The sequence below is a fragment of the Typha latifolia genome, chromosome 9 (genome assembly GCF_019914945.1).
Source record: "Typha latifolia isolate L0001 chromosome 9, TyphaL0001v2, whole genome shotgun sequence".
Taxonomy (NCBI): Eukaryota; Viridiplantae; Streptophyta; class Magnoliopsida; order Poales; family Typhaceae; genus Typha; species Typha latifolia.
Window position 1 is genome coordinate 1,422,640 of NC_133094.1, and position 24,821 is coordinate 1,447,460.

The 24,821-nt window shown below is 37.5% G+C and overlaps 5 protein-coding genes and 1 non-coding gene across 7 annotated transcripts; 3 read left to right on the top strand and 3 right to left on the bottom strand.

Annotated features, from left to right (window-relative positions):
• Positions 1–108: 108 nt before the first annotated feature.
• Positions 109–895, top strand: LOC140795513 (uncharacterized). The gene is made up of 2 exons (XM_073148122.1): positions 109–340; positions 425–895. Exons 1-2 carry the CDS (start codon positions 158–160, stop codon positions 812–814), a joined length of 573 nt encoding a protein of 190 aa, XP_073004223.1. The 5' UTR covers positions 109–157; the 3' UTR covers positions 815–895.
• A 1,524-nt stretch (positions 896–2,419) lies between these two features.
• Positions 2,420–5,888, top strand: LOC140794871 (oxygen-dependent coproporphyrinogen-III oxidase, chloroplastic-like). The gene is made up of 8 exons (XM_073147137.1): positions 2,420–3,229; positions 3,576–3,651; positions 3,863–3,957; positions 4,346–4,429; positions 4,893–4,980; positions 5,256–5,380; positions 5,464–5,562; positions 5,638–5,888. Exons 1-8 carry the CDS (start codon positions 2,672–2,674, stop codon positions 5,704–5,706), a joined length of 1,194 nt encoding a protein of 397 aa, XP_073003238.1. The 5' UTR covers positions 2,420–2,671; the 3' UTR covers positions 5,707–5,888.
• A 562-nt stretch (positions 5,889–6,450) lies between these two features.
• Positions 6,451–10,151, bottom strand: LOC140794873 (26S proteasome non-ATPase regulatory subunit 8 homolog A-like). Its single transcript, XM_073147138.1, has 6 exons — positions 9,921–10,151; positions 9,073–9,151; positions 8,601–8,703; positions 7,507–7,770; positions 7,308–7,419; positions 6,451–6,860 (listed from the first exon to the last, which is right to left on the bottom strand). The coding sequence occupies exons 1-6, from the start codon at positions 10,023–10,025 to the stop codon at positions 6,720–6,722; spliced, it is 804 nt and encodes a 267-aa protein (XP_073003239.1). The 5' UTR covers positions 10,026–10,151; the 3' UTR covers positions 6,451–6,719.
• A 754-nt stretch (positions 10,152–10,905) lies between these two features.
• Positions 10,906–16,547, bottom strand: LOC140795796 (VIN3-like protein 2). Of its 2 annotated transcripts, none has more exons than XM_073148579.1 (4): positions 16,203–16,547; positions 13,267–13,936; positions 12,151–12,473; positions 10,906–12,057 (listed from the first exon to the last, which is right to left on the bottom strand). In XM_073148579.1, exons 1-4 carry the CDS (start codon positions 16,219–16,221, stop codon positions 11,132–11,134), a joined length of 1,938 nt encoding a protein of 645 aa, XP_073004680.1. In that variant the 5' UTR covers positions 16,222–16,547; the 3' UTR covers positions 10,906–11,131. The 2 variants fall into 2 exon arrangements, with proteins under 2 accessions (XP_073004680.1, XP_073004679.1); XM_073148578.1 differs by having other exon boundaries at positions 10,906–12,066.
• A 126-nt stretch (positions 16,548–16,673) lies between these two features.
• Positions 16,674–16,746, bottom strand: TRNAA-CGC (transfer RNA alanine (anticodon CGC)). The gene has a single exon. It is a non-coding gene; the product is annotated as a tRNA-Ala (tRNA).
• Positions 16,747–19,892: 3,146 nt separating this feature from the next.
• LOC140794897 (protein ECERIFERUM 26-like) lies at positions 19,893–24,812 on the top strand. Its single transcript, XM_073147167.1, has 2 exons — positions 19,893–20,373; positions 23,717–24,812. Exons 1-2 carry the CDS (start codon positions 19,945–19,947, stop codon positions 24,560–24,562), a joined length of 1,275 nt encoding a protein of 424 aa, XP_073003268.1. The 5' UTR covers positions 19,893–19,944; the 3' UTR covers positions 24,563–24,812.
• The last annotated feature ends 9 nt before the right edge of the window (positions 24,813–24,821 follow it).

Here is a 24,821-nt window from a genome sequence, read left to right on the forward strand (position 1 = left end):
CCCTTCTCTTTAATACTAAAAATAATAAATAAATAAATAAGAAATTCCCGTGGAGAGGGTGACACGTGTTAGCACACATCAGCATGCCTTTGTCCGCGTGTCACAACACGTGTCAACCTCTCTCCTGTTAATCCAACTCTTTGGAGTTCATAAAATTATGGTATTATATCTCAAACCTCTAGAAATTGGACATTTTTTATTATCTGTGATGGCTTCTATATTCGTTGGTAGTTCTATGGTTACCATCTCAAAGGTCAACGCTAATCCTTCCTTTCCCTTCATCTCGCCACCCATCAAATCCAATCGCCTCTGCTTCCAAGCTTCCCGTAGATCATCTCAGGTGACTATCAACTAATTTAATTTCTTTTACTTCCAAGGTTGTATGTGCATACTTCATATTCTCTATATTCTATAATTCATGCAGATTAATAGTAGTGCGTCGGATGATCATGGGAATGATACCAAGAACAAGTCCAAGAGAGCAGCCGAGAAGGCTAAGGAAGCAGCAATGGAAGCTTTGGATCGAGCGCAGGAGGAGGCCGAGGAGACGAAGGGTCAGGCCGAGGAAAGAGGCGGCAAGATGACGGAGAAGGCGAAGGAGGCGGTGGGGAAGACGATGGAGGGGACGAAGCAAGCGGGGGAGATGGCGAAGCAGAGGGTGAAGGATGCGTGGGTGGCGGCGAAGGAGGCGGCGAAGAAGACTAAGGAGAGCCTCGCCGGAGAGGAGTCAAAGGAGGCGGAGGAGGAGACGAGGGAGGAAAGAAGTAGCAGTCTTCCGGGCTATAGCTCTTACTCTGATAACAACGACATCTAGGAAGCTTTGGCTCCTGCTATCATAACATCTATAGTTTGTAAACAAGTAGTTTTTTATTTTCTTCTTCTTTTTAATATTATATTTCGCTCGCTCTAATATTATGATCTAAGTAGTTTTCTAAGTTATGATACCACGTTATATTAGATTAAGCTTTTAGGTCAAGTGTTTATTAATATGATTTTTATATTTGAGAATTAATGATATAAAAATAAATAGCAGTAACTATTAGGTGTTGTATAGTAAAATAGTAATTTTGCATTATTATTAAATTAAAAATTAAAAATTGTATAAATAAGAGGAGATAAAATGATGAATTAATATACTAGAATAAATATATATATATCCTTACTCTACAGGTCAACAGAGGATTAGGATTTCAAGTTATCAATGGCCTTCTGAGTAGAACCTTTTAAATATAATAAAAATTTGCAAAAGTGTAGGTTAATAATTCATCAATATTTCTACATCACGATAGTGAAAAAAGAAAAGAAAAATATAAGAAAATAAAGCCTCAATATCAACAACCCACGTTGAGATCACTAGCAGCATATTCTTCCAGTATTGTACGCATGAACACACACCATTACTCCTCGTTTCTCATCATGCGTATAATTATGGACTCGCCCTGCCTTTGGTTTTTGACTCCAAATATTTTCATAATCATAGCATGTCTTTCAAGGTCAACTCTGGAATGAAGCAAACAAGTTATTAATCCTTGTTGACCAACATCTTGGTCAACTTTTTCCATCCCTAACCTTAACCTGCACTCAAGAAAACAATTTGCCTTCTACTGTTTACTAGATTCCCTGCGGCCAATGCCCACAGGTTTAGGTTTTACATCTAAACAACTCTTTTAATCTTTTCCAAAAAGCAAGGCATGATGCTAATAAATAAAATTTTATTGATGACTTTACACCAACTGCTGCAATCCTAATTCTGATAATGTAACTTTATTCATAGCATAAAAGTAGGCATTTTGGTTACTGGATCCTATATAGAATTTTTCTTAATATTCCAGAGTTCAAAAGACTATAAACTAAGCCACCTAATTTAGATTTCAACTAGGGCTGTTAAAATAATTAAGCTTGCTTCAGCTCAACTTGAAAATAGGCTGAGCTGAACTTGATCTTAAAATTAGGCTCAAAATTAAATGTAGTTTTCTGGCACAATTATCTTTATTGCTTATTGTTTTATAACATAATTATTTTTATTACTTATAATTTATATTTTGATAATATTTATATTTTTATAATTAAATTAAATTTTATTTTAAGCTTGATTCAAGTCTAAATCAATTCAAAACTTACTCAGTTCAAATTCAAAATAAACTCAAAAATTAGCTCGAATTAAAATTATTTCGATTGATCAGAACCACGCTAGTTTACACCCCTAACTTGAACTGAACCGTGACAAAACTTTCTCCAAAATAATTATTTGGAATTAATTTCTGGGTCACAAAGATTGATATTTGGCGAATTTGTTCCTATTATTAGGTTATTGTAATGGATCTTGCTAATTCGATCCAATTCATAGTTGACCTGGGCTGTAGACATGCAGCAGCAGCAGCGCACATATAGACAAGGGGCCAAATTCTCATCTCTTATTGACCAATTAAAAACCATCTCACAGTAAAATATATATACTTCATTTCTCCCACATTACACCCCCATCCATCTCCTTATCCAAAATATAAAATCCAAAACCCCTCCGGGGAATGCGGTCACCTCCCTTCCTCCCCACCCCCTTTCCAAAACCAGGGGCCGCCGGCGGTGACCGGACCCCTTTTTAAAACCACCCCCCTTCCCCTCTTATTATTCACTCCTTCCTCTCTCGAGTCTCACATCATTAGCTACTCCAATGGCGTCTTCGGTCTCGTCTTCCTCTCTCCTCCTCTCTCCTCCTCCTGCCGCTTCCAAGACCCTGAAGCCCCAATTATTCCTCCCCCTCCGTGCCTTGACTCTGAGGAACCATTCCTCAGCTGGATTCTCCTCGTCGCAGGCGCGGCGGCTCCCCGCTGTCGTCCGCGCCACCGTGGCGATCGAGAAGGAGATGCCGGAGAACGAGCGGCCGGAGACATTCCTCCGAGCGGCCGAACCCTCCGGCGCCGGGAGCTCGGTGAGGGCGCGGTTCGAGAAGATGATTAGGGAGGTGCAGGACGAGGTGTGCGCGGCGCTCGAGGCGGCGGATGGCGGTGCGAAGTTTAAGGAGGACGTGTGGTCCAGGCCCGGCGGCGGCGGTGGCATCAGCAGGGTGCTTCAGGACGGCGCCGTGTGGGAGAAGGCTGGGGTTAATGTGTCGGTGGTATACGGCGTGATGCCGCCAGAGGCGTACCGGGCAGCCAAAGGGGAGCCCGGGGAAGACAACGGGGACACCAAGCCAGGTCCAGTTCCGTTTTTTGCGGCGGGGATTAGCTCGGTATGTGGCTGTAGATAAATTCATTGAGCGTTATCGTGAAAAAAATGTCATCTTTGTGAACTTCGATGTTTGCAGAGAGAAGAATATTTTTTTTAGGGCTGAGTTAGAAACTGATAGTTTTGAAATTACTAACATATGGAGATAAATGGTATGGGAAATTGGATTTGATTTAGAAAACCTAACCCTTTGATAGTGGAATTTTGCATCATAGTTGTATAGTATGAACATATGTAGGAAAGGGGATGCTTAACTTCTGCCATTTCTCTTCTTATTTATCTTCTACAAAGAGATCTGTCTCAAATTGTCCTCTTTAGACTAATGAATTTGTTCTTCTCTAATTATCTAGGTTTTGCATCCAAAGAATCCATTTGCACCGACATTGCATTTCAACTATCGGTACTTCGAGACTGATGCACCTAAAGGTACTCCATTAATATCTTTTTTTTTCTTATTAGATAATTCTTGTGTTTCTTGATCAATTTTCTCTCCCATGGCTAGGTTTCTCCAATTTGGGAGAAGCCATTTGCTACTCTCATTCTATTTCTGTACCTCATTTTTCAAAATAAGTATACGATGAAAATATTCATGGCATTACGTTGTTGGCACATCTATATGAATTATGTGTGTATGCAGATACTCCAGGTGCACCAAGACAATGGTGGTTTGGTGGTGGCACTGATTTGACTCCTGCATATATCTTTGAAGACGATGTCAAGCATTTCCACACTGTATGTTAAACAACTGGATCCTTCCTTCTCTTGAACTTTGTATGGTACTCTTTGAAGCAACCGACTTAGTTTCAACCAGGACTGGGACAAGCTATACTTTGTTTTCTTCAACCATAGGAACTTCTCTGTGATGGTTTATAAGAAAATGGATTAGCAGATTTCTTTTGAACTTTGTTAAATTTTTAGAAACAGCTTTGGTTAATATATGTGGCAAAGCTTGTTTGCACAGAAAAGGAATCTGGTCCATGTTGATTTGAAAATTATTTGGGAGATCATGAAACTAGTTATTTTATGGTTTTGCTGAATACCAATTTTTTATATAGTTTTTCTTGATGTAATTCCAAATCTCCATTGCAGAAGGTTTATGTTCTTCTTTTTCTTCATGTAGGTTCAAAAGAAAGCATGCGATAAATTTGATCCAGGTTTCTATCCTAGGTTCAAAAAGTGGTGTGATGATTATTTCTTCATTAAGGTAAATTTTCTTCTGATCCTTCCATTTTCTTGTATTGCATATATTCCTGTTAGTATCTTCTGTTTTAAGGTTCATTTTTTATATGTGAATTGGATTTACTTGTTGACGCTCTCCCTGCAACTAAACAAAATTATCCTTATCAAGCAGCTGGCATGGTGGCAAATGCCATCATTGTCATCAGCATACTATAATTGCTGACATGCTATACATTCCTATGATATACTTTAGTTTCCTTTTGATAGTTTGAATACCATTTATCTATGTCATCAGACTTTGCTGATGTCAGAGTCATATTCTCTTCTTATCTAGCAGTTTAATTCTTTAGTTGGGGAGAGGGATGTTTATATATCTCTTACATGGTTTTATGTTGTTAGGAAGGCAATTCACAAGTCTGTAACACTGATGGAATTCAAATTGTTTGTATATTATGCATTTTTTATTTATGGTTTAATTTCATCTGCAGCACCGTGGTGAAAGGCGTGGTCTTGGTGGAATATTTTTTGATGATCTTAATGACTGTGATCAAGAAATGCTTCTTGGTTTTTCAACAGGTAATTCCTTACAGTACCCTAAATGGCTGATTTATAAGCTGCATTCATACAGCAGTACTGTTTATATGTGTTCATTGATTGAACAAATCTAGAATTGATATTTATCACCAGTACAAGTTTCTCAGGAAGTGCAAGGAAAAACTCAGTATTTTGATTTGATATTCTGCAATAATATGATATTCATCAACAGGAACACTACTAGTAGATATCTGTGAATGGCATTTTAGTTTAGAATTTCTATGTTTCTTCTAATTATCAATATTCTGAATCTCTAGAGTGTGCGAAGTCGGTGGTTCCAGCATACATACCCATCATACAACGACGGAAGGATACTCCATTTAATGAGCAGCACAAGGCATGGCAACAATTACGAAGAGGGCGCTATGTAGAATTCAATCTGGTGCGTGGGTTGAAGAAAAATAAACTGAAAATTTCCATTAGTTTTGGCATCAGGTTATCCTGAAATATTTGTTTCTTGTGAAGGTCTATGATCGTGGCACAACATTTGGTCTAAAGACTGGAGGAAGAATTGAGAGCATACTAGTTTCTCTTCCGCTTACTGCCCGGTGGGAGTATGATCACGTAAGTATATCAACCTTCTGGCTATCTGTGAGTTCTTTGTAATAGAAAATTAATGAAATCCATATTGCTCTGCAGCAACCTGAAGTGGGAAGTGAAGAATGGAAACTTCTTGATGCATGCATCAACCCCAAGGAATGGATTTGATCAAATGTTTAGGCGTATCGTTTGAGCTGGTTGTTTCAATCTCCTGTTTTGTAGTTAGGAAGTTCCTCATCAGGTTTTATTTTATACTTAACTTTGAATAAGATTTGTTGTGAGTTCTTTGTTCGACTGTTTTTTGTGCATCTAATAAAAATTTAAGCATCCTGTTTGGTGCTCTTTTGCTATGGAGACTGTTCCCATTCACCTGTATTTCTGATGCCTCTATGGAGACTGTTTTGCGGGCTATTTTTCATATTAACTATTAGATTGTCCCTCGTGATTACAAATTCTTTACCGTAATAACAACTAACAAATCTTTCATGATGCCAAGTTAATGATCGAATCTACATCTTCTGTGGATCATAACGGGTCGTCAATCTTGTTGTCCGCCTCCATAATATATGTTGGTATGCTTCATCTTCAATCAGGTATAAACCCTACACTGTTCTTCTTGCAGATCCGCAGTGGCTAGTGCAGTATGGCAAAGCTAAACTATGGTTATTTGCAGTGTTATGAGATATATCCTAGCAAAACTCATCAAGAGTCAACATAGTAATCCCTCTTGCAGTGACCAAGTTCTTTGCAAATATCCCTGTGCTGTTCTAGGGCAAAGAGTAGACTTTGGAGCTCATATAAGCTGCCTCACTTCAGGGGTGTGTTGTTTGTTATTAGCCTTTCAGCTGGATAAGAAATAGAGCCTAAAATTTGGAGATTTAGTCTCCAACTCTTCCATCACAGATCAAGAAATAGCAAATAATGAAAAGTTATACAAGCTAAAATCAGCGATCCAAACAATCAAATGTCATTAGTCCAGGCCATTTCCGATTCCACAAGATGAAACGTGATGAACACCATAATTTATGTTTGAAACGGAGAAAAGAAATGGCCAATCAGTTCCAACAGATTAAGAAAATGAATAAAAACTTCTGTCATGCTAAAAGAGTAATTTGACAGGAGTTTCAGCATGATAGCTGCAATTCAAACAAAAGATTGCTGAGGGCGATAACTTATACGGCTTAAACTATTCGCTCCAGTTCTCTTGCATAACTCAGTGTTTGGTTGATCAGTTGCAGGGAAGGTATTTCCTTACAAGGCTGAGAATCTTTTGCCTTCTGAAAGAACACACACCCGTCTTTGATCTCCCACTCTGGGTGCTCCTGACAAACAACAAAGTAACATATATAAGGAGGATCACATGAAGATCTTTCTTGGTGCCAGTCTCTTGTGTAACTTATATCTGAGAAGGTGCCAACAGATCAAATTTGAAGTAAAGGAAGATCAATTTTATGTGAGACTATCTAGCCATTTTCTGTAAGTAGATTACTGTTCAAGAAAGATATTCCATGCTAAACAAAAGAGCAAATGAATGTTAACCTACTGAAGACATTGTACCTGAGGAATCTATGCTAGTGGAAGTATGTGATTAAAGCTAAGGTACATACATTTGTATAATTTGTTTTCCTTCATTAAAATCATTTATTTGATTAAATCATTGGCGCACACTGTAACTGATATAAGAATGGAAAATATATCACTATTGTACATGGAATTATGCAAACATAAGAAGATAAGATGAAAAGTTTTAAGATCATAAAAGTTTGTACCTCGGTTATGTACTGAAAAAGTTCCTGGTCAGAGGAGAACATCAATATTTTCTTTGCGTCATTTGTTGACAAGTAATCATAAGCTTTCTCACTGCATCCAGCTATTTCATCTCTGCCAAGTATGAACAGGTTGTCATATGAGAACGCCCATGTACTTAAATCAACTCCTCACAATACAGAATGAAGAGGACATATGTACCTAACAGTTTTAGCAAGAAGATCCATGAAATAGACGTAGGTTTCATGTGGAACAGATTGCCTGGCACTTAATACACGGTTGTAAGCACCTTCCATGAATGACTGCTCCAGCTCTACAGCATGCTTTATGCATGGATTCTCTAGGGCTTTGGGCGGAAGAAGCTCCAGTTCTGTATGGAATTCTGCAATTCTATTTTGTACCAAAAGCCTCAGAAGGTTAAGGCCCAAAATTGGATACTCTTCTGCTGATGGGGGAATTACACCACTGATCACAGAAAGAAAGGTCAAAAGAAGGAAGGTATGAGAACATCATCCATGGAATTCCCACAATTGAGCAAATATTAACTTGAAGAGACAAAGCATGAGTAAACATGTAGCCTGGAGCAGTACAGGATGAGTAACTAGACCAAGTATCAAGGAACAAATAAAAGAAATGTTTTAATTTTCTTCAATGGAAATATTATCATGAAGGAACTTACAAAATCGAATTTGATATGTCCATTTCACCCTACCTTATTTGGTGTCATGTATATGCTCGCAGAATAGTATATGCTTATCTACTAGGTTGACATGTGTTAGGATTTCCAAGATATCATGAGATTTTTCTTGGTTCTAATGGAGGAAATGCCAGAACAAGCATATCATAATCTGCTTCATCTCACCTATATTATGCATTAAGATCTTAATTACATATAACAATGCCTAAAATGGTCATCCTAAATTCCATTTAAAGTGAGCAGCAAAACTAACTTGATCTAGAAGATGTTTCCTGTCCCACACCACATCATTAGGGAAGAAGAAGGTTACAACATAAATCAAAGTAACAGTAAAGATGCTGACACTGACAATCAATCTATACATAGCTGACTTAGATGTGAAAGGAAATACGCAAAAAATAAGTCTATGCTGAATAAGAATTTAACAACTAAAAGTAAAATTGGACCACAGACACAGATGAATATATGTCACAAACACATAGACAGAGATAAATACTTTTGTACATATACCTACACACACAGAAACACATATGTATATCTAATTATCTTAACAGTTGTTATTTAACATAACCCTGGAAAGATTGTAAAAGAAAGATACCATGTATCAGTATAATAAGGTTTCAGCTGAAAGAAATCCCTCTCAAAGGCTTCTTGATCTTCAGTCTTCACACTCAGAACAACAGCATGCTCATATATATCCCCTGAAATTACACCATATTATATGATCTTGAGTTCCTAATCTGATTGAGATAGAGAGCGAGCCTCTATATTAGATACAAGAATATGATCATAGAACAATATAAATGATAATTGAGATGAACCACTTTAGCAGTGGGGAGAGTTTGCACAGATAAGTACTGTGGCACGACATTAAAAAGTTGAACTTTATGAAGGAAATACAACACACCTTCATAGTTATTATTACAGAATATAATGGCAGCAAGGCCCTTTATAGGACCTTTAAAACTATAAAAGACAGAATTGCCAGACATTATTGTACATGCACAAATGATTATTATAATATGATGACGAAAATGTTTAACAGCTATTTCATCAGTTTGAAGTGTTACTTGCTATTGTCAGTTCCTCCACAGCATTAGGTGTAACTTGGAATGACGGTGGAAGGCTGGAATATTTTGTCAATAAAACCTACAAAGACAAAGCATTGCAGTTCAGGTACTAACATCTTTGTGCTATTTTAAAAGAAATTAGCAGGGTAAAAATCCAAATAGAAGTCTATCTTCCTTGGCTTTTGTTCAAGGATGTTGTCAGTAAATTATAGCAATAACAAAAAAAAAGTACTAGAGAGGTGCTTCTTAACATGTGAAAACCTTCCTTCAGTCCCAGAAATTACAATTTGTGTTTTCATATAAAAAATGCAACAGCATTCCTAATTTCACAATGAAAGCAATACAGAATGACATGAACTGATCGAGAAAGGAAGAAAGTCAGGAACAGAATGCTACCATCATCACTTCCAATAATATATCAAACACTAAACACAAAACTAGAACAAAAGAAACAAAGTCTAGGACACTAAAAAAGATGCTCTTTGTTCGATATTCGAACAAGAAAGGGTCTTTAAACGACCATGGATGATAAAAAAAATCTCTGGTATTCATGAAAATTTTGCACTCAAATTCATGTCTTTGCTCGCAAGTATTAATCTGACAGAATAACCTGTTGACAGGAAGAGTGACGACTTTATCTAACCCTAAAACTCCCTAAAGCAAACAAAACCAAATAGAAAAAAAAAAAGCATATCTAAATGACCAAGAACGATAAAAATCTCTGGTATCCGTATAAATTTTTAGCTCGATTTGATCGTTTCCTCACAAACATTCTTAAAAATGGCTTCTTTCCTTTCCTCTCCTCCTTCGATCAGAAAAACAAAAAACAAAAAACAAGCAAACATCACCTTGAGCTGGGAGAGGAGATTCGTGCAGGTGGCGAAATCATTCCTTACGAAGGCGGCTTTGAATCGCTCTAAGAGCTGCGTTACCTCTCTTAACTGTGGATCCATTTCTCTCTCTCTCTCTCCCTTGATCGACTTTATTCTCACTTTGGATTATTTTATCCCGGTATACCGACTTATCTCCGGCTTTCTTAATGGATCCGTCTCCAATCTATTCGGTAGCAATACCACGGATAGATGATAGATCTGATATGAATAAATGAATAATATAAACCGGGTTTGGATTATCGGATTCTTTACTATTGGATGTATTTAAATATCTCGGCTCTAATTCGTGGATCCTAAATGCTTATTAAGACACGAATAATTCAACGATATTACATTTCACACCCTACAGTTCTATGAAATACGATTCACACCCTAACATTTCAATATTTACAATGTTTTAAGCCCCATGTTTTGAACAACATTCTCAGAAAACACCCCAAGTAAATCATGCTAAGGAAAATATATCAGTAATTGAATATTCCAATTTGATTTTTCATAAATAAACTATAATCCATCTGAAAAAATAGAATTATATTTATAAAATTCAAGTTCAATTCTAACTAAATATTATATGTTTTATGTAGGAATAATTTAAAAGCAGAGTAACTGTAAATTTATGGAAAATATAGAGTGTCAAATATAAATTTTTTTCTTCTAAAAACTAAATACACACAGGAAGTAGGCAGATACTGATCTGCAGCATATAGTTCTGAGAAGAAGTAAACAATTATACCAAAACACAGAACAAATGAGCAGTGAGTAAAATAACTGCATATAGTTCATCTGCCTCTGTATCAAGGACAATAATGTTAAGAGGAAACAATAATTGTTTGAGACCTGAGAAGTCCAAAAAAATGGTCCTGAAATCAGCTCTAAAACACACTATGTCAGCTTTTCCAGGGACTAAAATTTAATTTGACATGGCATGAAACAGTCAAAATTGATAGCAATGTGTCAGTCATGACATTAGATCAGAAGCATGTCTCACAGCCTATAGGTCATGGAGCATCTAAAATAGCAAATTTCTCCTTACAATGGCAACATTATAATCATGAATTAGATAAATGGAAAGATGGCTGCATTAGATTACAAAGCAGCACTGGGTTTTTGAAGGAGAAGCCATATGGAACCAAAAGAGCAAGAAATGGGAACTAAATAGCCAGCAGTTAATGCCATAGCCTTGTGCAGAAGCCTTTATGTGTGGCTGGTTTGTTCTTGTTGCATATTCCATCCATGAAAGCGTCTACGAGCTGAGCAACCAGACTTGAGGGTTCGTCAATCAGAACATCTATGAATGCACTAACTACCCTCCTTTCTTGTGCCGTTGCTTTTAAGCTGAACCAAGTGAGGAACTTCACACGGAACTCCTTCTCCATGTGCCCTTCGCATTCCAACCATCTGATCACCTTAACGCAGTACTCATACTGCCCCTCCGCTAAATCCTTCTTGTTGGCAGAATCTGGTGTACTATTAAGCCTATCAGATTTGCTTGGAACTTCTGAGGGAATGGAATTGGAGCTGACGAAAGGTACAACATGTGATGGTAGTGGCAACTGGCTCTCATCATGGTCACTGGTACCCTCTGATCGCAGAAGCTTAGCACGCTTTCTGCGGTTAAACTTGGGGATTTTGAGTGCCGGATTATTCTCACTAGAATTTGTTGAACCCTTTTGTGAATCAGCTTGAATGATCATGGGTTGCTCACCCAAATCTGGCTCTTGTTTTAAAGCCAAAAAGAAATCTTCATGAATATAGGTGCTCTCTGAGTTCCTAGTTGAGCATTGTCCACTGCTGCCATTAATGTTCTGAGTCACACATTTCGCCTCCCACTTCCCTAACTCCTTAGTACTGCTGAAAGGAGATACTTTGAAAAGATATTCAGTTGAAGGGCTGAGACCTGATATCATGATCTTTGTGTCTGGCCTCAGTATTAGGCAGGTTGGTTCTTCAGGATAATCTGTGGTATCGGAACTTCGATGCCACAGAGTGCAACCAATAATATTTTCTTCAAACATATTATCTGCAGACTGGAGGTTAACAGACACAGAGAAAGGAGAGATTTCCTCAAAGTGGATACTGAAAGGTTGGGGACCTGTACCGACTGACTCAACTTAGGAAAAACAATAATAGACCGATTTACAGGATCAAGTTCAAATTTGGAACAGTAGGGTGGTTATAAGTTTACCTGGGTCTTTCAGCTCACCAATGGCCTCGAGCTCTGATGTGCTATACAGTATGGAGTCTACTGCATCTACAGCAGAAAAACAGAGCTTCTGAACTTCTGCACTGCAGTTAAGCCGATTAACTATGCCCCTTCCCATAACTGCAGAAACTTTATCCAGTGGACCAACTTCTTTCTTGAGCTTCTTCACAGCTGTACCAACAATGTATTCCAGTTCCTTGTAGCGTTCAGTTCCTTTGAGCATCTTGTGGCTCAGAGACAGCCGATCACATAGTATATCTACTCTTCTAGCATCCTTAGCAATATCCAATTGTTTTCGCCAGCTCCTATGGAACATAAGAAGAAAAATTCCCTGAATTGTCTCAGAAGCATCTCTAAGGATTCAGAGAAGGAAAAAGAAAGAAGAATTCATTATTTTTCCTAGTTCCATCTAAAGATTCCAAAGAAAGAACAATCCGTTACAAGATAGCAATGGAACCAGTCGCAAATTAGGATCAGTTCAGGTACTTCTGTAATAGGAATTAGGAAGTAGATGCCTCAAAATTAGTGTAATATACATCCAGTGTATGTTGGAAGCTCAACATAATATAGATTCATATGGACAATTTCTGAAGAGTAAATTTACAGACACAGATGAAAAGCAAGGATCATAAAAGCTCCTTACCAATTCATGACCTACAACAGACCAACAGTAATAAAGAAAGCACATGAAGCATGTCGGACATGGTGCAATCATCTGAAAAACTTCTTGCTACTTGATCTCCTTTTTCAACATCAGTGCTTTCTAGATTTCTTCCTTCTGAGAGTTTTTTTTTTTTATGTGCAAAAGTGTGCATTATCACAATAGGTGTATATAAGGTGAGCTTGTGTAACTGAATATGTGTTTAAGCATGTGCATGAGGTGGGAGCGAGAGGCCTCCAGAGTAAAATCATGCATCCATTCTATGTAGATAGATAAATGTATGTATGTAGGAGTTAAAGATACGTGATCTGTAGGTATGTAGGTGTGCACTTCTTTACATTGGTCTGCTTGTGTATTCATGTTCCCTTGTATGATTTTTTTTTCCTCTAACCTATCAAATCCAAATGAGCTCTGAGATTAAAGTGATAGTTAATTACCCTATTAGCCAGTTCATCTTCCCACAACAAATACAGTAAAAACTGCCATCCAACTTGGGATTGCACCCATGCTTCAAAATGCCAGCCTTCTCATGCTTGAGAGCACATTTTAGGTGACATGACATACCACATGACTTACTGCAATAAGGAGGATCAGAACTGCAAACTAGCCATAGACTAGGGTCTTTGTTGTCATCATATTGATAGCAGATGCAGCAAGAACATCGCTTACAGTATCCATCTCCCATATTTAAAGTGGCTCGGCAAGCAACATTTTGACAGATCAAGGTGTCAACTTGTTGTTCTTTGCTTTTAATACAGTCATTGTTTACTTCAGCAGGGATCTTTATTGGGAATTCTTTCTTCCTTTTCTTTTTCACCCCATCTTGGTCATTTGCTGAGGCTGATGAAAGGTGTCCTTTATGATCATTCCTTTTCCCATTCTTCTGTGAAACTAGCCTAAGCAGATGTTCAATCATTTTAGGCTTTGTCACTCCAGTGTATTTCCTCTCCTTGCCCATCTCAGCACAGATAAGCTGAAGAAGCTCTCTGCGACTCCAAGATTGAAGAATCTCAGGGGCATTGTCTGCCCACTGTGAAATTTCATGTACTAAGTCTCTCTTCTCCTCCAAACTCAACTCACTGCATTTCGCAGGATCTATCACAAACCCTGTAAATTGAAGTACTATGAGTTTCACAAACATTTCTATACCAGGCAACCAATAAACCAATAAAAAGGGGAAAAAATACAAAGCAAAGCTCTGTTGATATATATACTATATATATACACACACACATGCACACAAACGGATAGAACACAGATTTTGAGAGAGAGGGAAACAAAACTAACACTCCAAGCATTTTTATTTCAAATATATGGTTCAATCAGGGTACAATTCAAATTGCAGAATTCTTAAAGCAGAAGGTAGAGAGCTAAATGAAGCAGTCAAATTAAATCGGTTAAAATGATTTGCCAAGAAAATATACATTACAGCCAACCACAATAACAACAGTCATCTAAATCTTAGAGCAGAGAAGGAACCCGAGAACGACAAGTTTCATATCACTACTGTGGTAGGACTATAGAAGTAAGATAGGTCGTGAGAATCTCATAGTTGAAGAATCAAGATTTCCATGCAAGTGAACCAGTACAATGATACACAAGATTAAAGAAAGATGAAGCAACAAATGTTATCTATAAAGGAACTATTGAGGGGGAAAAGTTTTCTTAATCAAATGGAAAAGGAAAATAGAAAGAGTCAAATGTGAAGAACTCTTAGGCTTTGTTTGGTTTGAGGCTAAGATCCGAACTTGATTAGTTAGTCTCATTTTAGTCTTGATTTTTATGAAGAGTAAACTTAGTTTGATATAAACAAGATTAAAAAATGCATCATTACTAAACTAGGTTAGGGTCCCTGAACTCAAAACAAACAAGGCCTTCAGTCTTTAGGAGTAAACTATCAGAAAATTTTAAAAAAATGGTACAATAGGTGTTCCAATTGATGAAGTTTTTGCTGACAGTACTAGCTATTATAGTTCCTGAAATTAGTTTTGAGAATATCAATTTTAGCACAATACAGGCCCATCACTGTTGGCCACATTTCTATTTCAATCTAGTGACACACCAAAAGTGAATGCATAAAGATTATTATTTACTAAAGTATAATCTATACATCAAATTGAGTCCGATCACATTTTGTTCTTACCAAAATCATTTAAAAACATATCTTGAAAATCAACAACTTCTATTTCACAAGTAAATTGGTAATTCGACAGATATTAATACCAAGCTATTTCACACTTAGCAAATTTAGCATTCATGATAAAAGACTCATTGACCTCAGAGTACAGTATCTAACAAGTACTACTACAATATGAGGATGTAAAACAGTCTATGATCTGGAATCTGGATAGTCAAACAAGTCATTAACTCCTTGCAAGTTCTGTGTTGACACATTAACACATCTGGAAAATATGTCCTGAAAGTGTTCTGAGTTTTGAACACATTTACCTAATGGGATATATCGGGATCCTTCTGACTATTAACAAACAAAAGGATTATAATATGTTATTAAGGCAACAAGTCATACAACCATATTTTTAACGTTAGAATTTCTCGACACAACAATTAAATATCACATCTCTTCCAGCAAAGGTTGAGGGGTATCGTCCATCAGAAACTAAGTAGGGAAATCACACGACAAACAACACGACTTAAGAATTTGGATAAGTATCAAGTCAGGCCAGACCCACCATAATTATTACCAAGCATGAAATAAATTCAATAATTTAGGCTCTTTGTTTTCCTAAAGCAAACCACAAATCATTAGATCTTCCAAAATAATACCATAATTTGTACAGTGTAGCACATGCAACAATCAGTTCTACAAAAAATTGGCAAGGCTCAATCATTCTAACAGATACACTAGAATTAGACAAAAACACAGTCGATTCTTTTCAGTTAGCAAGAGAAAGCCATCTGCTATGGAACTAAAAGCCAACGAGACTCATCGACAGAAGGAAAGCAGAAAATAGAAATGCAACATCTTGTCACCACAGTAATAGAATAGAGTGATAGAAAAGCAGCTCATCACCAAGCATGCGATAAATCCACAAATTCATGCTCTTTACAAACAAAAAGCACAAACCATAATGTTTTCTCAAAGAACACCACAAAATCCGTACAATGTAGCACATGCAATAGCTAAAAGTTTGTCAAGGTCTATTTTTACCAACACAAACACAGAGATTACACAAGCCGAAGGCCGATTCTTGCCATTTTCGCAAGACAATACCATCTAATATAGAAAAATCGACCCATCAAAGGAACGAAAGCAGAAAACAGGAAACGCACCACCTTTGCAACCAAAATGAGAGAAAATTACAGGAAAAGAGCAGCATTGTCAACATAAGGCAAAACCCAGATGGGAACTGACCTGAGAAGATGGATTCCATGGAAGATAAAGAAGCTCCTCCCAACAGGGTTTCTCAAGAAACCCAGTCGAGAAGAAGGGGAAAGGCAGCGCCTTTGCGACTTTCTCAAGACTCCATGGGGCGAAATATTTCCAAAAATGGCAAAAAGAGGAAGGTAAAAAGGATGATTAAGTCTCAATAGAAAGAACACAAAGAAGAGAGGAAGGGAGGAGAGAAGTGAGGGTTGGGGCCTGGCCGCCTGGGGGCTGGGGGTGGAGTGCTATACTACATTGATTGCAGATTACCAAAAAAGGCAACGAAATGGTGTCAGATAAGGAGGGTTGGTGTGAGTGCAAGTGCCTTAGTTGTTTCCGGAAATGGCATTGGGAAGACACTATTAATATCGCATACATATAGTTTAGTAGGGTCATTATATGGTAACCACATGAGTACAGAAAAAAAAAAAAAAACATTAACGAAGCAAATTAATTAACTGGAGGTGCGGGGAATCGAACCCCGTGCCTCTCGCATGCGAAGCGAGCGCTCTACCATATGAGCTACACCCCCAATGTTATTTTGAATTCAAAAAATTTTAAACTTATGATTGAAGTGAGACCATTAAATTTTTTGAATGGTGTCAAAATGATTAAAATACCCCCATGGTGTTTGTTAGATAAAATATATAGATTTCTTATATAAATTCCTAAATTACCAAAATAGTTGTGGCGCTTAATTAAGTTTAATAAAAAATTTAACTGTCTTATTTTAATCATAAGTATAGAAATTAGTTTGAGATTTTTTAAAGTAAGAAGTGAAATAATTTTAAACATAAGTACAGTATAATAAAATTTATTTAACCATATTCAATATTACTAAGCCACATGAATTCCCTATGTGAAAATATATTTCTTTAACAAAGGCAAGGTTATTTAAGATATTTTGTTATCTCTGTTAATAATGTTAATGATATTTATTTCTATAGTTTAGTTAAAGATATAAAGAGACATAGTGATAGGGCTAGTATTTGGGTAAAATTTAAGTCATATTAATACAAATCTATTTATTAAATAAATTACACGAATCATAAGCAGATTATCCACGGATGATATAAATTATTTAAATTTATATAATTATTCAAGTTATAAACGAATTCATTCATGTTTATAAATAAATCTTTTTGTGTATTATAAATGAGTTATTTAAACAATAAATGTGTTATTCGAGTCATAATCATATTATCTTTGTGTCGGTTGACATGTCAAATTATAAATAGATTAGTGTTCAGATCATAAATAAGTTAAATAAATTAAGTTAATCAGTATAAACAGACATATTTAATCATGGAGTTAGGAGTGTCAATCTATTTATAACCCAAATTCAATTGCATTAAACTCAACACTCTTTTAAAGTGTTTTTTTCCCCCTAAATTGTTGCTTCATGAACGAAAAGGATGATAAAGGATCGTCCTGCTAGAGAGGCAATAATTGGCCAAAAAGATTAGGTTCGTGTCTAATTAAAAATTATCGTCCTTAGATAGATAGTGATGCATAACAAAATATTGAAAGTAAAGTAATTTTCGTTACAAACAGAGAAGTTAAAATGTATTTAACTCTAAATGTTTAATAATATCATAGAATTTGATAGAATTATCAATCAACTGCTACTTTCCTCTCCAGTAAATTTTCATTTCGTAGCAAAATTGAGGCGAGTCATTCAAAGAGATCTAAATCGATCATAGTCTGATAAGAAATTTGAAGACTTTCTTGCAAGCCAAATTGAGTTATTGTTGTTTGGTGCATGTATGATATATTTCGTACTTGAAGGTGTGGGTGGTGTCAATGATGCAGCTTGCTTCGTAGTTTTAGGTAGTCACTTTTATGATATATTTTCTACAATTAAACACTAAAAATAAAAAGTTTATAAAAGCCATTAATATCTTTCTTTCACTTTGTAGCAGTAGTAAGATCTTCTGCACACCTATATATCCGAACGAGTGTTGCTATGTCCATAAATATTTGTTAGACGTAGCATTTTTTTGTCACCATTGTCATCATTATCTTCGTCGTTGTTAGGTGTAAGTCTTTATTAATAATTATGTCTTCCTTGGATAGGAGTAGGTCAGCTAACAACCATCTCTTCCAGCCTCCCATGGTGCTCTTTTCTTATCACTTTCATATCACTCTCGTATCACTTAATAGTTATACAAACAAAGTAAGAAGCAGTCTTGCAAAAAGTCCAAAATCTTTTACCATCAATCTATAGTTCCAGGTTGAGATATGGACGCTCAACATCCAACTGTTGCATTAATTAACATGGGAAACAAAGTTGCTCAAGTTGATTGAATGCTTTAAAATCATCCAGCAACTAGCTTGAGTAAAGAGAAGAAAATTTTGTGAAGTGGGTTTTGGCAGCCAATAATTGAGTGGCCATGTACTGATTATAGCAAAATCCTGTGGTAAGTTCTGCAAGTGATCTGCTACTCAAGATAAGATCACAGGGGAAAAGATTGACACACTAGAGCGATTGCTTTCCAAACTCTTTCTTGTTCAGTTTAAATATTTATTTGAACATCTAATTTTCCATGATAGAGTAGTGGGATGAGTACTCACTGACAAAAATCCAACACTCACAGTTATACTGTTAATGGAAAAAAGAAAAAGAAAAAGAACACTATTGAGAGAGATATCATAACTCATTATGATATTAAGTCCTACTAAAAGAGAGAAATTCAGTAGACTGAACTCAAGAAGAATTCAGGTTTATCCCTGTACATTTCTGATTTCTCCGGTTACAACATCACCTTACAGCCACCATAATTGCGAAAAAAACAGCTATATTAGTAGTTCTTACTCTGTAAATAACACTGCAATAAGAAAAGTAAATAATGGAACCCCAAACTATTCACAAAGAGAATCTTGACTTGCATGGACCACTGTTAATATGTCGAGGCTTCGTGATTCACACCAGCTTAATGGCTGCATTCATGGTAAATGTACAATGAGGTGAGGTAGATCATGAATGCCAATTCTTCTACCGATGATATCAGGTCCACACCAACTTGTCATTAAAATCAGAAATAGAAGGACTTATCATAAAAGCTGCACTTAGTTGGCAAATAATTCACCTTCCTCCTTGCTGTCCAGATAATGCAACTAGGAACAGAGTGGGCATCCAGTAACTACCTCCTAGGTGAAATGCCACAAGACAACACTATTGCAATATAAATGATCTGTTATTTCTCCTCCCATTGATCACTCAATAGCCAATCTGATGGCCCTAGAAGGGAAAGCATTTTCCTCAGCCTAAAAATTTTAAGCCATGTTAACGATAGTAGATCCCTTGGCATTCTTCAATTAATGGCCTCCAACTGCTCAAACACCTGTGACCTGTCTTCTTTGGTTCTTCAGTAAATACAAGGACAAAATTTTATCTTTAGATATACATTCCTTAAGTCCTGACAGCAAAAATTTCCTGCACTCCGCATACTTGCCTGTCCATAATTGGCCGACAGTGATTCCAGCAGATAAAGTTAAAAAAAAAGGCTAAAACCTAGCAGGCATTTGCAGGAAAATTCCCGCAACCGAGGCTGCATATTATCTGTAGCATCTTCCCACAACCTCATTCAGTAAAACTCCCAACTGCCAAGAAAGCAGCTCATGGCCCTCATCATCCCACCATCCACTCTTTCTATAAATGCACACTTCAAGTACTCAAAATGCATTCTCTCTTCTTTCACTCCCTTTCCTCAGTCCATTAGGTGTAACCATGGTCTCCGGGTTGGACTCCGGTGCCGTCTATGGCCATAAGATATCGTCGGTGGTGCCTCGGACTGTGACCGGTGATATTGTTCGTGAGCTAACCAATATGGACTTAGCCATGAAGCTCCATTACTTGAAGGGAGTTTACTACTTCAAACAGAGTGAGATCATTGATGGGCTCACCATTTTCACTCTCAAAATACCAATGTTCCCATGGCTTGACAATTACTTTTCTGCAAGTGGGAGGATAAGGCGATCAGAGACAGGGCGACCATTCATCAAGTGTAATGATTGTGGCGTGAGGATCATCGAAGCGAAGTGCAGTAGGACTCTCGATGAATGGTTGGAGGTCAAGGACTTCTCTTCATGGAAGCACCTTGTTTCAGAGAAGGTCCTCGGCCCAGAGTTATACTTCTCTCCGACGGTCTACATTCAGGTTATTCTCATAATATCTGCTTAATAAGAACACATGCACTAGAAGTCAAACATCTACGGTGGTGCTAACCGTAAAATCCCAAGAACAACAAAATGATGCAAATTACTTCTTGATCTCTGTAGTTGTAGACATTTTAGGTCACAATCATGCATAGATAGGCCTCAAAATCAGTTGATCCATCTTAATTTAAAATTTATTTGTCCTAGTATAGATGAACAATATGCCCATATATAGTGTATTGCATGTCTCAACGTATAACTTTTGCTTTGTTAATTTCTTTTATAGTAATTCTTTAAAAGATTGAGCATATAGGATATTTGGACTAGTCAAAATATGTGATAGATTGGATCTACACTGATTCCAACAAATTTACCAGATTTATTTGCAGTCTAAAGCTCTAAGCACAACTAGGATTACAAACAACCATTGTATATAGAAGTAGATTGAACCAGGGAATACCTGTATTGGATGCTTGAGCACATACACCTGCAGCTGCCTTGAGAGAATTAAGAACTAGAATCTGCATCTTCATTTTAATAACTCATCGCATTGGAGCCTTTTTGCAATTATGCTCCATCTTCTAAACCATTCAAGAAGAAGAAGAATAACAAACAGAAGACCCCAAATATTTGGGACTAAAGACTTGACTGTTGTTGCTTTGAGAATCCCACTTAAGGTGTGGCACCCCATGAAAACCGTGTGACAGTCACAAATTAGTCCTTCAAACAGAACAAAATTTGCTTTCTAACTTTGCCCATGAAAAGTGAAGACCACTGATACGATCACGTCTTTTTGGTGAAGGGTCGATATCTTCCAATTCTTGATCTGGACTAGATCTAGCACGGAACTTTGAAATAAGATCCTGAAATATTCCGCCGTTGGATCGATGTGAAATTTTGATATGTTGTCGCCCTAGAAAAGAGCTTTCCAACAAATTAAGTTTCAGGCGAATCGGAGTTGTGGATCTCGAGATACCGTCCGTTTAGTGGACGAACATCAGGATGCACTGTTTTGGATTCGTGGATGAAGGCACGAGATCCTAGGTAATGATGGTTGATGGAGGACCGCGTTAATGTGGTGGCACCGGTAAAAGTGATGGTGGAAGGGTTGTGGTTAATGGAAGGATTAAGGCAAGTGTGGGATAGATTGGACGAAGGGGGAGAAGAGGGTCACCCCTAAGGGACTAGGGTGATTAGCCGGACGAGGGAGGTTAGAAGCGGCGTCGCCGGGGATTGAGAGAACGGGAGCGAAGAAGACGAAGGAGGCAAGGCAAAACTCAATCTCAATAATCAATCCTCAATTAGGTTGCCTACCACATCCTTTTATAGGCTAACCAACAACTCAAATTAACCCTAAAAACACAATTTTCGTCGACCGCGTTCGAACTTGCCCGACCGCGTTCGAACGCACCGAGTTTGCTCTTCTGGATTTGCAAACGCGATGCAGGCGTTCGAACGCGCGATCGAACGCGCCTGTCGGTATTTGCGAACGCGATGCAGGCGTTCGAACGCGCGATCGAACGCGCGATCGAACGCGCCTGTCGGTATTTGCGAACGTGATGCAGGCGTTCACAGTGCGTTCGAACGCACAGTACATTCTCTTCACTACGTTCACAACCCCGTTCACAAACCGCGTTCGAACTCACTCCACCCGCGTTCGAACTCACTTCACCCGCGTCCGAACGCGACTTACAGAAAACTTATTTTAATGGAAATTAAACACTAAAACATGAAATAAAAACACTCCTAAAGTGAATCCATGCTCGAGACGACGTCGGTGAAATCCGAATCGTATCAACCACATGGAGCCTTGCCTTCTAACTTTGCTTTAGATAGACATCTACTTATCACAGACTTGGTTATACTCTTTATTGGAAAAAGAAATAGAAATTATATTGTTTTTTATCATGCAGCTTTTCAAATTTACATTATTCTCATAACAAGACAGAACAAAAAACATTTACTACTCTAGCACAAGCTGAACAGTTTGCAACATTGCCCCATAAGTATACTATTGTATTAGCTTTGAATTCAAAAAATGAAAAATTGTAGACGAGAATTTAGGCGAATTAAGTGTCATCATTCTACTATAAATGCAAATAACATTATTATGGATCTAAAACATCTTATCTAATCAAATAGATTAATTTCTACCAAAAAATTCCAAGATCAACCAAGTCTATGTAACAACCACCTTTCTAGCCCTACAATCACTGCGAGTCTAAATTTGAAGACAAAACTGGACTCCGACGTACGTAGAGAAAGTTAGGATTACCGCGAATCTCTAAAGTTAAGAGTAAACTAGAAATCCAACGGTTGGATAGTGGAGTACTTTTGGGGTTGAGATAAATTCGAGATAGAGAACGAATCTATCGAGGATAGATCGTAGAAAGGGGAGATCGAAGAGGCATGGTGATGATTGGCCTAAGGTTGTGGTAATGTGGTGGAGATGACAATCGTAAAAGTTGATGAAATCGATTGAGAAGAGTTAGAGAAGAAGTAGGGTCGTTCCTAAGGGTCAAGGAAGTGTAATCAGACGAAAAGGAAGGCAGCAATGAAGATCATAAATGATGGCTAAGATTCTAAAGCTTGAAGGTAGTCGAACAAGGAGGAATTAGACGATCTTACAAATTAACTTCAATAATCTAAGATAATTATCTAGGTGCCCACCATATTTATTTATAGGTGGCTCCCTAACTCGACTAGACTTGGCAATATGATTGAACAGGCTCAAATCTTATTACCTAACATAAGCAAAAACACTTAATTAAAACACATAAACTAGAATTCCTTGCCGTCGGGCATTCGAATGTCAATTTATTTTAGGCTTTGGAAAATGTGTTTAAATGACCTTGGAGGTGTGCGAACGTCTATATATTCTTCCGCTCTCAGAAATTTGCATTTGAACGCCTATTTAATCTTTTGCTCTCGGAAATTTACATTGGAATGTCTGAAGGGCCATTTGAATGCCCAATTCCGAGATGGATTCTTTCGACTGCTGGAACATTTATTTCTTCTCTAATCAACACTTATCTAACCATTACAGTCTAACCACAACTCAGTGAGCTTCTGATGATTGACTAGTAGACATATGGTTGTACCAGTCACAACTTCTCTAGATGTATTGCCAAGGAAATGATGAATCCCAGATAATCGAGTCTCCTGCATTTTAGCATCTCTAAGAATCCCAGTAAAAGCATACCATTCTGGCAATTCTATCCTTTCCAAGTACTAACTCCACTTGGTTAAAGTACAATGTCAATGAATACTCTAACCACCGGACCTTTATGGGATAACTTTTTACGTCATAAAGTTCCCTGCTTTTTGTCATTTTGCCCCCACAGTTCACTAACTTCAAATGTGGAGGAATGGCGATTGGATTCAGCTGGGCTCATGTCCTTGGGGATGCAGTTTCAGCCACAAAGTGCTTCAATCAGTGGGCGCAGTTACTTAGTGGTAACCTTCCCCCCATATCCTATAACCTCCCTAAACCCCAAAATGAAGAACAAAAACCGGTGGAAAAGTCATCTGCCTCAGTAATGCCACACTCAGCAAAGCTGGTTGAACCTGTTGGAGATTGCTGGCTGGCTCCAAACAATTGTGAAATGGCAACATATTCCTTTGAAATCACTGAGATGAAGCTTAAGCAACTGCAAGCAAAAGAATCGACTGAAGCAGGATATTTTGAGATGATCTCAGCTCTGATCTGGCAATGCTTGGCAAAGGTTAGGGAAGGAAAGGAGTTGAAGTCAGTAACCATATGCAAGAATGGTCCTTCAATAGGAAGTTGTAGCTTAAAGAATGAGCAGAAAATATGCTATGTCAAGACAGATTCCTCTCCTGGCAAGGTGGGCCTTTCAGAATTGGCAATGTTGATAGCCAAAGAAGAAGTTGACGAAACAAAGTTGGTTCAAGGAATAGTGGACAGAGAAACTGGTAAACCAGATGTAATTATTTATGGTGCGAATCTCACCTTTATTGATATGCAAGAAATAGAACTTTACGGGTTGGAGCTGAAGGGTCAGAAGCCAATTCATGTGGAATATAGCATTGATGGAGTTGGTGATGAAGGAGCTGTCTTGGTGCTTCAAGGTGGCAAAAACAAAGGAAGATTGGTAAAGCTGATCCTACCGGAAAATCAAATCCCAAAGCTAAGGGAAATGCTTGAAAGTATGTGGGGAATAGCTTGAGAAGGAAGATGTGTAAAGTCTCCTGCAAGCATTAATGCAGAACATGTGAAAATCCTCTAAGTGTTAAACTATTGGAGTACTGGTCTGTGTTTACTAAGAATAAATTAAACCATCAAATTATCAGAACAATGGATTAGGAGTCGTGGTTATGTTGAGCTTTGTCATGCTATGCAAAGAAAGGTATCATGTATTGTTTATAGTCTTTGCTAATTTGAAAATGATATTGCAATGAAATGTCTTATGGAAAGCATCAGGAATT